Here is a 16,760-nt window from a genome sequence, read left to right as displayed (position 1 = left end):
CTAAGAGCAGGTCTGGGGTCAGTAGTACTGTACTCTAGGGGCTTAACTAAGAGCAGGTCTGGGGTCAGTAGTACTGTACTCTAGGGGCTTAACTAAGAGCAGGTCTGGGGTCAGTAGTACTGTACTCTAGGGGGCTTAACTAAGAGCAGGTCTGGGGTCAGTAGTACTGTACTATAGGGGCTTAACTAAGAGCAGGTCTGGGGTCAGTAGTACTGTACTATAGGGGCTTAACTAAGAGCAGGTCTGGGGTCAGTAGTACTGTACCTGTTTAAAGGCATGGAGCAGGGCCACAGAGCGAGCGTTGGATCCTGCCACAATGCCCTGGGAGTACTGCAGACCCAACCGCACGATGGAGGGGTGGATCACCGTAGAGGGAATGCTGACAGACAGAACCAAACAATTACCCATCAGATCACAGACATAAACAACCACTCGCCGAGACCAATCAGATCACAGAAACACTATCAGCAGAAAGGGTTAGCCATGACCTATTTTACTCACTTCCGCTTACCTCACTATTACATAGAAATGACAATACATGTGTAGACATGTAGCTAGAAGAAAGTCTTAGAGGATAATTGTATTTAAATAAGGAGGCAAAAAACACGCTCATACTACAACCACTGTTACAGTCTGATATACCACGGCTATCAGCCAATCAGCATTCAGGGCAGATTGATTATCAGAGGTCAAGGGCTTTTCAGTCAGGATGTAGCCGAGTTTACTACGCCAGTGAAGAGGTCAATAAATTCACCTGTTATACTGTAGGCTAGCGTAGGTTACGTAACATGCTAGCTAAATGTTTTGATAACACCTGTTAGATGAGCAAACTAGACTAAAAGATTATCATCACGAACGCTCAACTCGGCTAACATTTCCCCACAGCCCAACTGTGAGGACCAAATATCCAAACGGAGATTCAGCGAAAAAAAAAAAAAAGATCTGACAATGATTGATTTATCGAGATGAGTCCACACGTTTGTCTCAAAGCAGCAAGATAACGCTGTCCCAATCATAACGGTGCTGAAAATATAGTTGCCCACACACACGACTATTGCTTTAAAGTATTTAAAAAACGGTTGGATGACTTTGGGAGTTTCAGTAAGCAACAATATGATAAATTCCTTCAATTGCATTATCCTACTTTATTCAAATATTTCCGTAATTCAGTGATATTCATTCCCACAGTAATTGATTGATTGATCCATCCAGATGTGGTTAAGAAAACATACATGCATAGTAGTGGTGGGCTATGCGAAGAGATGGGACATGCCTCGCAAAGTTTAGAACTGTCACGAGGATGGTAACAGCCTAGTAATGGGGGCTGCCTAGCAACCATCATTATGAAGCATCAAATCTCATAAAGGCGCATTGCTAACGCCGGATTTAGCTACAACTAGTCTTATTTTTTGGTTGATGCAATAGGTGTCAATTCTGATCCCAAAGTCGGACGTAGCTACGCCTGAACTAGCATTTAAGACCAACGTTTTTACGCCCAACTGGTGCAACCGGCCTCTGGGTAGGGGCAGGTACAGTGAGGGAAAAAAAGTATTTGATCCCCTGCTGATTTTGTACGTTTGCCCACCGACAAAGACATGATCATTCTATAATTTTAATGGTAGGTTTATTTGAACAGTGAGAGACAGAATAACAACAAGAAAATCCAGAAAAACGCATGTCAAAAATTTTATAAATTGATTTGCATTTTAAATGAGGGATATAAGTATTTGACCCCTCTGCAAAACATGACTTAGTACTTGGTGGCGAAACCCCTGTTGGCAATCACAGAGGTCAGACGTTTCTTGTAGTTGGCCACCAGGTTTGCACACATCTCAGGAGGGATTTTGTCCCACTCCTCTTTGCAGATCTTCTCCAAGTCATTAAGGTTTCGAGGCTGACGTTTGGCAACTCGAACCTTCAGCTCCCTCCACAGATTGTCTATGGGATTAAGGTCTGGAGACTGGCTAGGCCACTCCAGGACCTTAATGTGCTTCTTCTTGAGCCACTCCTTTGTTGCCTTGGCCGTGTGTTTTGGGTCATTGTCATGCTGGAATACCCATCCACGACCCATGTTCAATGCTCTGGCTGAGGGAAGGAGGTTCTCACCCAAGATTTGACGGTACATGGCCCCGTCCATCGTCCCTTTGATGCGGTGAAGTTGTCCTGTCCCCTTAGCAGAAAAACACCCCCAAAGCATAATGTTTCCACCTCCATGTTTGACGGTGGGGATGGTGTTCTTGGGGTCATAGGCAGCATTCCTCCTCCTCCAAACACGGCGAGTTGAGTTGATGCCAAAGAGCTCAATTTTGGTCTCATCTGACCACAACACTTTCACCCAGTTCTCCTCTGAATCATTCAGATGTTCATTGGCAAACTTCAGACGGGCATGTATATGTGCTTTCTTGAGCAGGGGGACCTTGTGGGCTCTGCAGGTTTTCAGTCCTTCACGGCGTAGTGTGTTACCAATTGTTTTCTTGGTGACTATAGTCCCAGCGGCCTTGAGATCATTGACAAGATCCTCCTGTATAGTTCTGGGCTGATTCCTCACCGTTCTCATGATCATTGCAACTCCACGAGATGAGAACTTGCATGGAGCCCCAGGCCGAGGGAGATTGACAGTTCTTTTGTGTTTCTTCCATTTGCGAATAATCGCACCAACTGTTGTCACCTTCTCACCAAGCTGCTTGGCGATGGTCTTGTAGCCCATTCCAGCCTTGTGTAGGTCTACAATCTTGTCCCTGACATCCTTGGAGAGCTCTTTGGTCTTGGCCATGGTGGAGAGTTTGGAATCTGATTGATTGATTGCTTCTGTGGACAGGTGTCTTTTATACAGGTAACAAGCTGAGATTAGGAGCAGTCCCTTTAAGAGTGTGCTCCTAATCTCAGCTCGACACCTGGGAGCCAGAAATCTTTCTGATTGAGAAGGGGTCAAATACTTATTTCCCTCATTAAAATGCAAATCAATTTATAACATTTTTGACATGCGTTTTTCTGGATTTTTTTGTTGTTATTCTGTCTCTCACTGTTCAAATTCAAATACCATTACAATTATAGACTGAGCATTTCTTTGTCAGTGGGCAAACGTACAAAATCAGCAGGGGATCAAATACCTACAGTGAGGGGAAAAAAGTAGTTACCTGAGTTGCTGGGTGAGGGGGGCTTTGCGGCTATACTGGTGCAGGTGAGAGAACAGGCTGACTTTGTAGCCATAGTCGGATCGCAGTGGGATCTGAAATAAACACACACACGTTTTAGTTCACCGTGATTCTCTTGGGTTCAGAGGTCAAAGGTTCAAAGGTGGGTGGATGAGGTCAAGGCACAGTCCAAACATACATAGATGACAACCTCCACAGCAACCAACCATCCTCTGTACTGTAGGCCAGCTCAACAACCTGCACGGTAACCAACCATCCTCTGTACTGTAGGCCAGCTCAACAACCTCCACGGTAACCAACCATCCTCTGTACTGTAGGCCAGCTCAACAACCTCCACGGTAACCAACCATCCTCTGTACTGTAGACCAGCTCAACAACCTCCACGGCAACCAACCATCCTCTGGACTGTAGGCCAGCTCAACAACCTGCACGGTAACCAACCATCCTCTGTACTGTAGGCCAGCTCAACAACCTGCACGGTAACCAACCATCCTCTGTACTGTAGGCCAGCTCAACAACCTCCACGGTAACCAACCATCCTCTGTACTGTAGGCCAGCTCAACAACCTGCACGGTAACCAACCATCCTCTGTACTGTAGGCCAGCTCAACAACCTCCACGGTAACCAACCATCCTCTGTACTGTAGGCCAGCTCAACAACCTGCACGGTAACCAACCATCCTCTGGACTGTAGGCCAGCTCAACAACCTGCACGGTAACCAACCATCCTCTGTACTGTAGGCCAGCTCAACAACCTGCACGGTAACCAACCATCCTCTGGACTGTAGGCCAGCTCAACAACCTCCACGGTAACCAACCATCCTCTGTACTGTAGGCCAGCTCAACAACCTCCACGGCAACCAACCATCCTCTGTACTGTAGGCCAGCTCAACAACCTGCACGGTAACCAACCATCCTCTGTACTGTAGGCCAGCTCAACAACCTGCACGGTAACCAACCATCCTCTGTACTGTAGGCCAGCTCCACGGTAACCAACCATCCTCTGTACTGTAGGCCAGCTCAACAACCTGCACGGTAACCAACCATCCTCTGTACTGTAGGCCAGCTCAACAACCTGCACGGTAACCAACCATCCTCTGTACTGTAGGCCAGCTCAACAACCTGCACGGTAACCAACCATCCTCTGTACTGTAGGCCAGCTCAACAACCTCCACGGTAACCAACCATCCTCTGTACTGTAGGCCAGCTCAACAACCTGCACAGTAACCAACCATCCTCTGTACTGTAGGCCAGCTCAACAACCTGCACGGTAACCAACCATCCTCTGGACTGTAGGCCAGCTCAACAACCTCCACGGCAACCAACCATCCTCTGTACTGTAGGCCAGCTCAACAACCTCCACGGTAACCAACCATCCTCTGTACTGTAGGCCAGCTCAACAACCTGCACGGTAACCAACCATCCTCTGGACTGTAGGCCAGCTCAACAATCTGCACGGTAACCAACCATCCTCTGGACTGTAGGCCAGCTCAACAACCTCCACGGTAACCAACCATCCTCTGTACTGTAGGCCAGCTCAACAACCTCCACGGCAACCAACCATCCTCTGTACTGTAGGCCAGCTCAACAACCTGCACGGTAACCAACCATCCTCTGTACTGTAGGCCAGCTCAACAACCTCCACGGCAACCAACCATCCTCTGTACTGTAGGCCAGCTCAACAACCTCCACGGTAACCAACCATCCTCTGTACTGTAGGCCAGCTCCACGGTAACCAACCATCCTCTGTACTGTAGGCCAGCTCAACAACCTCCACGGTAACCAACCATCCTCTGTACTGTAGGCCAGCTCAACAACCTCCACGGCAACCAACCATCCTCTGGACTGTAGGCCAGCTCAACAACCTCCACGGTAACCAACCATCCTCTGTACTGTAGGCCAGCTCAACAACCTCCACGGCAACCAACCATCCTCTGGACTGTAGGCCAGCTCAACAACCTGCACGGTAACCAACCATCCTCTGTACTGTAGGCCAGCTCAACAACCTCCACATAGTCCCCTTCCATTTTAGGGGACCAAAAGTATTGGGACAAATTCACTTATATGTGTACTGAAATAGTAAAACATTAAGTATTTGGTCCCATATTCATAGCACGCAATGGTTACATGAAGCTTGTGACTCTACAAATGTGTTGGATGCATTTCCAGTTTTGTTTTGGTTGTTTCAGATTATTTTGTGCCCAATATAAATGAATGGTAAATAATGTATTGTTTCATTTTATTTGTCACATTTATTCTAAATAAGAATATAATATATTTCTAAACATTTCTACATTAAATGTGGATGCTACCATGATTGCAGATAGTCCTGAATTAATTGTGAATAATGATGAGTTACTGTAATGGTGAGAGGTTAGCATGAGAGGGGGCATGATATTTGTGCGTTGGTAACTTTCTCACTCATCATTATTCACAGCTAATTCAGGACTATCCGTAACCATGGTAGCATCCACATTAATGTAGAAATGTTTAGAAACATTATATTCTTATTTAGAATAAATGATAAATGAAACAATACATTATTTACAATTCATTTCTATTGGGCACAAAATAATCAGAAACACAACCAAAACAAAACTGCAAATGCTTCCAACAAATTTTTAGAGTGACAAGCTTGATGTAATCATTGCATTCTAGGAATATGGGACCAAATACTACACTTTTGACTACTTTAAGGTGAATTTGTCCCAATACTTTTGTATCATTTAAAATCCAAAGTGCTGGAGTACAGAGCCAAAACAACAACAAAAAGTTGTCACTGTCCCAATCCTGTTGGAGCGCCCTTGCACGTCTCCGTTGTAATGGTTCTTTCTACTGCCAAGTTTAAAAGACCGACACGTCTCTCATTATCACAGGAAGGTATGTCAGACGGTGGGAATGAGGACATGAAACAGCCTTGAGCAAAACAAAAGACGGTAAAAAAAACAAAACAAAAAAACAACAACTCAACGGCACACAAAGTAGAGGCCAGACCTTGATACTTAGTACCTTTTTAGCGGCAGGGTGAGGTAGCGTCTGAAAGAAACGTGAGGTACAGAATAGAAGCAATTGCGGTGAGACATGGAGGAGGTAGGTGAGGTTGAGGTTGGGCTTGGTGCCTGACAATTCCCTGTGTTAAATCTATTACTTCACCTTTACCTAATCCAAGGTTTCCCCTAATCCAAGGTTTCCCCTACCAATAAATAGCTTCCAGAATGTTGCTTAGAAAGGCACACTGGATGTTGATTTGGGGAGGCGTGCGCCTCGCATGAAAAATAATCCAGGGGAAATAATCCAGGGGAAATAATCCAGGGGAAAACACTGACAATCTATATCAAGTCAGTCAAGCAGTGCCTTTGAGGACAGAGAGCAGCGTACTGTATTCATTGTCAATAACACGCCACAAACCTGTTGTCTCTCCAACTTCTTGGCCAGTCTTTTCACCACTGCAGGGTCGTCCACTTGGACATGCTCAGGAAGTCTCTTCACCACTAACGGGGACAGGAAGCAACAAATGATCTTTGAATACATGGGACTTACTACAACAAGTATAGTACTACTACATGTATGTGTATATATATATATATATATAACAAATGAAAATTAAAAATACACTCTAAAAATTAAAAAATATAAAATAAATAAATTGTAAAGTGGTTATCCCACTGGCTATAAGGTGAATGCACCAATTTGTATGTCGCTCTGGATAAGAGCGTCTGCTAAATGACGTAAATGTATACTACTGCAACATGTATTATTTACACAGTCGTTTTTGCTCATCTTTATCAAGGGTGCCAATGATTTCAGTCATGACTGTATGTTTTTCAATAGGGGATGTCCTTCGAACATGTCAGGGGCAGATTAGGGAGACCGCAATCATGGACTGGAGCTTGTCCTGTAGGGCCTTATGCCACTTCCTCATTCCACGGAGGGCCGAGCGTCTGCAGGTTTTCACTCCTACCTTGTACTCGATTGATGAATTAAGGTCACTAATTAGTAAGGAACTCCCCTCACCTGGTTGTCTAGGTCTTAATTGAAAGGGGGGAAAAAACAGCAGACACTTGGGCCCTCCATGGAATGAGTTTGACACCCCTGCCTTACATCATGTGGAATTGCCACCTAAGTCACAACCTGTAACGTGTGGGTGGGAAGCGGTGTGTATGTTGTGTCAATTGATTCTACGTATTTACCAGCACGTGGAAGCAGCAGAACTCTTAATTGTCCATGTCAAATTTCCCCTCTGAAACAAAGTTTTATGATAAATCAACAAGGTTCTCCAGAGGTCTAACAGCAGCCGTTGGTACCTGGGTTTAGATCACTGGGAGGGGCCTTGGTCTTGGAGGAGGAGGAGCTGGAGGAGGAGCCTAGCTGTTTAGAGGCCCTATCAGCTTCCTGCCTGGCTCTCCTCTCCACCTTCAGCTCAGCTCTGCTCTTGGCTGGCTTGTCTGCCGGGGAGGGGGCGGGAGAGGAGTGGGAGGGAGCCGAGGCAGGCACAGGTATTGGTGCAGAGGCAGGGGCGGGAAACGCTGAGGGAGCTGGGGAAACAGACAGACAGGTGAACGGACCAACGAAGTGGATGGTGGAACATGATTGACAGGTAAATAAACCAATGACAAAGCGAGCAGTTTATGAAAATTAGTAAAACAACTATTGAAATTATACAAATCAGACCTTGCAAAATTCCCGGAACGTTCAATAAATTCCCTGCTTTTCCAGAAATCCTGGTTGAAGATTCCAGATGTCCTGCTCATTCCCTTCTGATTCCGGCAATCCTCCAACTAGGATTTCAGGAAAACCAGGGAATTTATTGAACTTTTTTTTTTTGCAACCCTAAGTAGACCATAGGGATTGTATGACATGACGATAACTCTAGAAGAGTTGACCAGAGCAACATGCAGCACTGGACCAGGCTAGAATACAATACCTTTGTGTGCTGCCACAGGTAGCGATGGAGAACAGCTAACAGGCTTCTTTTCTTTCTCTCTTTCAACCTTTTCTTTTTGTTTCTTCTGTTGTTTTTTCTCTTTCCTCAGCCGTTGCTTCTCCTCTTTGGTCAACTCCTTCCCTTCATTCTAATACGTGAAGTGGAAAGGTAATATCCAGTTGAATTCAAAATCACTTTTTTTGACAGCATCCCCTTTTTGATTTAAAACAACAACAACAACAACAAAAACTTTCCATACATGTTTGCCAGTGGAAAAAGTGGTCAGAAAGTGACTTTTTTGGACCTGATTGCCAAAACGTTCAGGAGATAACGGTGGTCAAAGTTGACCCGTTTTGCATACCCCGCCACACCATGATACATCCATGTCTTCATCACTGGAAAAGATGAACGGTTGAGTTTGATATCACTTCAACGTTACGTTTTATTGTCGCTTGCACTAGTACAGTGAAATGCCTTTCTAGCTAGCTCTTTCCTAGCAATGCAGTAATCAATATCAGTAGTACTAGAAAATAAAGTAGAAAAAAACCCATCAGAAATAGAAATAAGAAGAACACAATAAAGTAAGAAGCTATATACAGTTCCAGGGTCAGTAGCTATATACATTTCCAGGGTCAGTAGCTATATACAGGGACAGTTCCAGGGTCAGTAGCTATATACAGGGACAGTTCCAGGGTCAGTAGCTATATACAGGGACAGTTCCAGGGTCAGTAGCTATATACAGGGACAGTTCCAGGGTCAGTAGCTATATACAGTTCCAGGGTCAGTAGCTATATACAGGGTCAGTTCCAGGGTCAGTAGCTATATACAGGGACAGTTCCAGGGTCAGTAGCTATATACAGTTCCAGGGTCAGTAGCTATATACAGTTCCAGGGTCAGTAGCTATATACAGGGACAGTCCCAGGGTCAGTAGCTATATACAGGGACAGTTCCAGGGTCAGTAGCTATATACAGGGACAGTTCCAGGGTCAGTAGCTATATACAGTTCCAGGGTCAGTAGCTATATACAGGGACAGTTCCAGGGTCAGTAGCTATATACAGGGACAGTTCCAGGGTCAGTAGCTATATACAGTTCCAGGGTCAGTAGCTATATACAGTGAGGGAAAAAAGTATTTAGTCAGCCACCAATTGTGCAAGTTCTCCCACTTAAAAAGATGAGAGAGGCCTGTAATTTTCATCATAGGTACATGTCAACTATGACAGACAAAATGAGAAAGAAAATCCAGAAAATCACATTGTAGGATTTTTTATGAATTTATTTGCAAATTATGGTGGAAAATAAGTATTTGATCAATAACAAAAGTTTCTCAATACTTTGTTATATACCCTTTGTTGGCAATGACACAGGTCAAACGTTTTCTGTAAGTCTTCACAAGGTTTTCACACACTGTTGCTGGTATTTTGGCCCATTCCTCCATGCAGATCTCCTCTAGAGCAGTGATGTTTTGGGGCTGTCGCTGGGCAACACAGACTTTCAACTCCCTCCAAAGATTTTCTATGGGGTCGAGATCTGGAGACTGGCTAAGCCACTCCAGGACCTTGAAATGCTTCTTACGAAGCCACTCCTTCGTTGCCCGGGCGGTGTGTTTGGGATCATTGTCATGCTGAAAGACCCAGCCACGTTTCATCTTCAATGCCCTTGCTGATGGAAGGAGGTTTTCACTCAAAATCTCACGATACATGGCCCCATTCATTCTTTCCTTTACACGGATCAGTCGTCCTGGTCCCTTTGCAGAAAAACAGCCCCAAAGCATGATGTTTCCACCCCCATGCTTCACAGTAGGTATGGTGTTCTTTGGATGCAACTCAGCATTCTTTTTCCTCCAAACACGACGAGTTGAGTTTTTACCAAAAAGTTATATTTTGGTTTCATCTGACCATATGACATTCTCCCAATCCTCTTCTGGATCATCCAAATGCACTCTAGCAAACTTCAGACGGGCCTGGACATGTACTGGCTTAAGCAGGGGGACACGTCTGGCACTGCAGGATTTGAGTCCCTGGCGGCGTAGTGTGTTACTGATGGTAGGCTTTGTTACTTTGGTCCCAGCTCTCTGCAGGTCATTCACTAGGTCCCCCCGTGTGGTTCTGGGATTTTTGCTCACCGTTCTTGTGATCATTTTGACCCCACGGGGTGAGATCTTGCGTGGAGCCCCAGATCGAGGGAGATTATCAGTGGTCTTGTATGTCTTCCATTTCCTAATAATTGCTCCCACAGTTGATTTCTTCAAACCAAGCTGCTTACCTATTGCAGATTCAGTCTTCCCAGCCTGGTGCAGGTCTACAATTTTGTTTCTGGTGTCCTTTGACAGCTCTTTGGTCTTGGCCATAGTGGAGTTTGGAGTGTGACTGTTTGAGGTTGTGGACAGGTGTATTTTATACTGATAACAAGTTCAAACAGGTGCCATTAATACAGGTAACGAGTGGAGGACAGAGGAGCCTCTTAAAGAAGAAGTTACAGGTCTGTGAGAGCCAGAAATCTTGCTTGTTTGTAGGTGACCAAATACTTATTTTCCACCATAATTTGCAAATAAATTCATAAAAAATCCTACAATGTGATTTTCTGGATTATTTTTTCTCAATTTGTCTGTCATAGTTGACGTGTACCTATGATGAAAATTACAGGCCTCTCTCATCTTTTTAAGTGGGAGAACTTGCACAATTGGTGGCTGACTAAATACTTTTTTTTCCCACTGTACAGTTCCAGGGTCAGTAGCTATATACAGGGTCAGTTCCAGGGTCAGTAGCTATATACAGTTCCAGGGTCAGTAGCTATATACAGTTCCAGGGTCAGTAGCTATATACAGGGTCAGTAGCAAAGTACATAGAGATCCTTGATGAAAACCTGCTCCAGAGCGCTCAGGACCTCAGACTGGGGTGAAGGTTAACCTTGCAACAGGACAATGACCCTAAGCACACAGCCAAAACAACGCAGGAGTGGCTTCGGGACGCCCCCATTCTCATCGACGGGGCTGTAGTGGAGCAGGTTGAGAGCTTCAAGTTCCTTGGTGTCCACATCACCAACAAACTATCATGGTCCAAACACACCAAGACAGTCGTGAAGAGGGCACGACAAAGCCTATTCCCCCTCAGGAGACTGAAAAGATTTGGCATGGGTCCTCAGATCCTCAAAAAGTTATACAGCTGCACCATCGAGAGTATCCTGACTGGTTGCATCACCGCCTGGTATAGCAACTGCTCGGCCTCCGACCACAAGGCACTACAGAGGGTAGTGCGTACGGCCCAGTACATCACTGGGGCCAAGCTTCCTGCCATCCAGGACCTCTATACCAGGCGGTGTCAGAGGAAGGCCCTAAAAATGGTCAAAGACTCCAGCCACCCAAGTCATAGACTGTTCTCTCTGCTACCGCACAGCAAGCGGTACCGGAGTGCCAAGTCTAGGTCCAAATGGCTTCTAAACAGCTTCTACCCCGAAGCCATAAGACTCCTGAACAGCTAATCATGGCTACCAGACTACTACTCTCTGTCTATTATTTATGCATAGTCACTTTAACTCTACACACATGTACATATTACCTCAATTACCTCGACTAACCTGTGCCGCCCCCCCCACATTGACTCTGTACCGGTACCCCCCTGTGTATATAGCCTCGCTACTGTTATTTTACTGCTGCTCTTTAATATATATATATATATATATATATATATATATATATATATATATATAGACGATCATGTCAAGCTCTACATTTTATTAGTTGTATGTCCTGTATTGTACAGGATATGCATGGTAAACATCATCCAACGAAATGCTTACTTGCAGGCTCCTTCTTGACAATGCAACAACAATAGCATGCTGACCACACCGCCCGCATTTCACGAGTATACATGCTATTCAATCATTTCCTTCAAACCTCTCGTGTGTGTCAACGAGCGTCTGCTTGACGCGCTGCAAGTCCCGCCTCTCCCATTTCCTTATTGGTTTTTAGGAGCGTATACCCACGTGGGCGATCGAAAGATGAACTCCAGGTCGTAAGCCAGCGCTTGCTCCTCACCATCTCTCTAAAGTATAGTGGCGCACTATCAGTTATATTTCAGATGGTGTCAACATTGTTAAATGTTCATGCATTTTGGCCTCCCAAGTGGCACAGTGTTCTAAGCCAGCGCTAGAGGCATCACTACAGACCTGGGTTCAATCCCGGGCTGTATCAAAACCAGCCGTGATTGGGAGTCCCATAGGGCTGCGCACAATTGGCCCGGCGTCACCCAGGTTAGGTGAGGGTTTGGCCGGGGGGGGGGGGGGGGGGGGGGGGTGCTTTACTTGGCTCATCGCGCTCTAGCGACTCCTTGTGGCGGGCCGGGTGCCTGCAGGCTGACCCCGGTTGTCAGTTGAACAGTGTTTCCTCCGACACATTGGTGCGGCTGGCTTCCCAGTTAAGCGGGCGGGTGTCAAGAAGCGCGGTTAGGCGGGTCATGTTTCGGAGGACGCATGACTTGACCTTCGCCTCCCGAGCCCGTTGGGGAGTTGCAGCGATGAGACAAGATCGAAGTTGGGGAGAAAAAGTGGGTAAAATACAGAAAATATATAAAAAATAAATAAAATGTTAATGCATTTAGGAGTAGAATGTATTATTTTTTTTAGGCACCAGAAGTCGTTGTACTTTTTATTTATTTAAGTTGAGGGAGCGTGCAATTGGCATGCTGACTGCAGGAATGTCCACTAGAGCTGTTGCCAGATAATTTAATGTTAATTTCTCTACCATAAGCCGCCTCTAACATCGTTTTAGAAAATTTGGCAGTACGTCCAACCGGCCTCACAACCGCAGACCACATGTAACCACGCCAGCCCAGGACCTCCACATCCAGCTTCTTCACCTGCAGGATCGTCTGAGACCAGCCACCCGGACCCCTGATGAAACTGTGGGTTTGCACAACCGAATAAGTTTTGCACAAGCTGTCAGAAATCGTCTCAGGGAAGCTCATCTGCGTGCTCGTCGTCCTCACCAGGGTCTTGACCTGACTGCAGTTCAGCGTCGTAACCGACTTCAGTGGGAAAATGCTCACCTTCGATGGCACGCTGGAGAAGTGTGCTGTTCACAGATGAATCCCGGTTTCAACTGTACTGGGCAGATGGCAGACAGCGTATATGGCGTTGTGTGGGTGAGCGGTTTGCTGATGTCAACGTTGTGAACAGAGTGCCCCATGGTGGTGGTGTGGTTATGGTATGGGCAGGTATAATTTACGGACAACCGAACACAAATGCATTTTATCGATGGAAATTTGAATGCAGAGAGATACCGTGACGAAATCCTGAGGCCCATATTTCAGCATGATAATGCACGGCCACATGTCGCAAAGGATCTGTATTCAATTCCTGGAAGCTGAAAATGTCCTAATTCTTCCATGGCCTGCATACTCACCAGACATGTCACCACCCACTGAGCATGTTTGGGATGCTCTGGATCGACGTGTATGACAGCGTGTTTCAGTTTCCGCCGATATCCAGCAACTTCGCACAGCCATTGAAGAGGAGTGGAACAACATTCCACAGGCCACAATCAACAGCCTGCTCAACTCTATGCGAAGGAGATGTGTCGCGCTGCATGAGGCAAATGGTGGTCACACCAGATACTGACTGGTTTTCTGATCCACGCCCCTACCTTTTTATTTTTTTAAGGTATCTGTGACCAACAGATACATATCTGTATTCCCAGTCATGTGAAATCAATAGATTAGGGCCTAATGAATTTATTTTAATTGACTGATTTCCTTGTATGAGCTGTAACTCAGTAAATTCTTTGAAATTGTTGCGTTTATATATTTGTTCAGTGTAGATAAACGGTTTCATTGCCAAAATCCTGAAGTATCCCTTTAAGTGATAGTTTGATTGTATCGGTGTATGTGTGTGGCCAGCGACTTTTATAGAGAGACCGCCCTGAATTATAGATGCCAAGAGTGTGCAAAGCTGTCATCATGGCAAAGTGTGGCTATTTGAAGAACCTAAAACATAAAATCTATTTTGATTTGTTTAACACTTTTTTTCATTACTACATTATTCCATATGTGTTATTTCATAGTTTTGATGTCTTCACTATTATTCTACAATGTAAAAACTAGTACAAATAAAAGAAAAACCCTTGAATGAGTAGGTGTGTCCAAACTTTTGACTGTTTTTTTTTTTTTAAGGTAAAATTGATACACACCTTTATAGATGGCTTAGCTGACTAAGTCACGAAAACTATGCGCATGGTTAAATGGGGGCAGAAGTCTGTGAATTGTTGTGATTCGGGATGGCCAGATAGTTACCAACAATGACAAGAAACTGTCATGTGGGGAATCGTGACTCGTTTCAGCTCGTTTCATCTTGTTCTTGATACCATGTCTTGTTTGAGGTGTTGATTGCTAACAATGCTAATATGGCAAAAAACATTCGCAAGCTAGCTAGCTAACCAACAACTGTAACGATGTATTTGAGAAGACAACAAGTGGTCATTGTGCAAATGTATTTATGTTTTCAAGAAACATTTGGGAGATGCAATATAGTTTACATGTCAACAATCTAAGTCAACCCCGTCTGTTCTGCCTCCATAGTTGTGCATGCGTCGGTCTTGTTGCTTAACAACCAACCTGTCCATAGGGTTACGGTTAGTGTTCCCCCACGGCCATTTCTCCATGTCACATCTGTTGTTTTACGGAAGACAGACAGACAAGACAAGACATCTAGCATGATCCGAACACCGGTGTGTAAGCTGGGGAGGAAGTGTAGTTCGTCAACTGGAGGCACACACACAGCTTGTGGATCTTTGCAAAACTATTACAGTGATTGTATATTTTTCCACTGATATGAAAGATACAGGGGGCATATCAGCATATGTTTTGAAAACCGGTTTGAAAGCGATGATTGACGTTTCTCTAAAAATGTTAAAACACAGCGTCGGAATCGTAGTTCACATGGAGCCATCAGTGGGCGAACGTAAGCTCTGAAAACTCTACATGCCGAGAGCTAATACTGACCCTACCGTTACGCTTGTTTACACTGAGCTGCACTAGGGTCGGAACACAAATCATGGTTACACCGTGAAGCCAGCACGAGACACGGGTCGGAAAACAGTACCTCAATGCAGGGATGGGATATGCCACTGTACTCCAAATTGTACCTTTATCCACACTGATCCATTGAGAAGATTTAAATACTGCTTGTTTTCCCGGAAACCTTCCCCTTTCGTCCTTCGTCCTAGCAGTAGCCACCGCAGCCATTTTGGAATGGCAGTGTGGGCCAATCAGCTCCTTTGTTTTCAACGCAACACGCCACTGGCAAATCCCATCCCTGCATTGAGGTATGTTTTTCGACCCATATCTAACGCCGCCTCTACGGCGTCTTAATGTCACCACAATTGCGTTCCAATCCCAGTGCAGCTCAGTGTAAACAAGCGTAATGGTAGGGTCGGTATCTTATGGCAACTCCTACGCACAATTTAACCAGGCGCTCTAGACCAAAGCGTCCATAGGGTCTGTGCAGCAGGCTGAACGTTTTACGACCCCTAAAGTGAAACATATTGTATTAGGAATATCAATGTCGTGTCGTTTGTTCTCGGATTTCAAAATAATTCGGTACATTGTCTCAGTATTGGATTAAAATACACTTACTTTTGCCCGTGCGATATCATCTTTCTTGTGAGGGCCATCTGTAACACAATGAATACAGCGTCGTGACGATGATGACCACCTTCCGGAGACACTTGAAACCCCACCTCTTTAAGGAACACCTGGGATAGGATAAAGTAATCCTTCTACCCCCCCTTACCCCAACCACCACAAAAAAATAAAACATAAATTTCAAATAAATAAATTGTAAAGTGATTGTCCCACTGGCTATCATAAGGTGAATGCACCAATTTGTAAGTCGCTCTGGATAAGAGCGTCTGCTAAATGATGTAAATGTAAATGTGATGATGACACGTGACGGCAAAGTTGCACCTGTATCCAGCTGTGACAATGCTATCTCGCTAGCTAGCCAGGTCTTAACTAACCAGTGATATCTGACAGGAGAACTAACGTTAACTAGCTAGCTATAGCACTTTAAACCAGGGTGTTAAAAGAAAGCCAACGGTTAAGTGTTTTTATGTTGGCTCATGAATCAAACAATGTGGATGATGCAATATTCTTCAGTAACATGTAACCGTGGTGACTGAAGCCACACGATAGCTACCACCCCCATCACCTCGCAGGCTAGTTAGCTAGCCAGTTAGCCAGCGATGCTAACCACAATTCCTACCCACAATGACTGCTGTAGCTAGCTAACATTTACTACAAGGCACACAAGCTGACACTTCAGGTTACTCCGTGATTATTTCAACCAGAGCTGTTGCTATAGACGTATCTAAAGTGTATTGACAGCTGTCATTCTCTTCAGACTCACCCGGTTCTCCACAGTCCGCCATGTTTACAATAGCTTCAGCAGGAACTTCCCGCGAAAGGAAAAGTGTCAGAATTAGTGCGGGGGGGAAATGGACAGCGCCCCCTTGCGGTTGAAGTAAGCGGGTCTCCCAAACAACTAGAAATGAGTTATTTGTTGAGGGCATGGTCATTCTTTTTATAACCTGTCACTCATCTGACTTCCCGCTACTCGTGGTTCTCACAGATGAGGTACTTATTTATTGTTTAAACTACGTTAAAAAAAAATCAATCACCCTGCAAAATAGT

General features: G+C 45.0%; 1 protein-coding gene across 1 annotated transcript in view; it reads right to left on the bottom strand.

Annotated features, from left to right (window-relative positions):
• LOC311115003 (translation initiation factor eIF2B subunit delta-like) overlaps window positions 1–16,510 on the bottom strand; it is a 31,463-nt gene extending 14,953 nt beyond the window's left edge. The window contains exons 1-7 of the mRNA XM_084190225.1: window positions 16,477–16,510; window positions 15,705–15,742; window positions 8,079–8,226; window positions 7,459–7,689; window positions 6,563–6,645; window positions 3,138–3,229; window positions 265–379 (exon numbers count right to left, since the gene is read on the bottom strand). Of these exons, the coding sequence (XP_084046351.1) occupies window positions 265–379; window positions 3,138–3,229; window positions 6,563–6,645; window positions 7,459–7,689; window positions 8,079–8,226; window positions 15,705–15,742; window positions 16,477–16,498 (729 nt within the window). The 5' untranslated portion in view covers window positions 16,499–16,510. The remainder of the gene's footprint in view (window positions 1–264; window positions 380–3,137; window positions 3,230–6,562; window positions 6,646–7,458; window positions 7,690–8,078; window positions 8,227–15,704; window positions 15,743–16,476) is intronic.
• Window positions 16,511–16,760: the final 250 nt, after the last annotated feature.

The sequence above is a fragment of the Coregonus lavaretus genome (genome assembly GCF_964263955.1).
Source record: "Coregonus lavaretus genome assembly, contig: HAP1_SCAFFOLD_948, whole genome shotgun sequence".
In the NCBI taxonomy this organism is placed as follows: domain Eukaryota; kingdom Metazoa; phylum Chordata; class Actinopteri; order Salmoniformes; family Salmonidae; genus Coregonus; species Coregonus lavaretus.
Note: the sequence above shows the minus strand (reverse complement) of the source record. Positions and strands in the feature narration are given on the sequence as shown.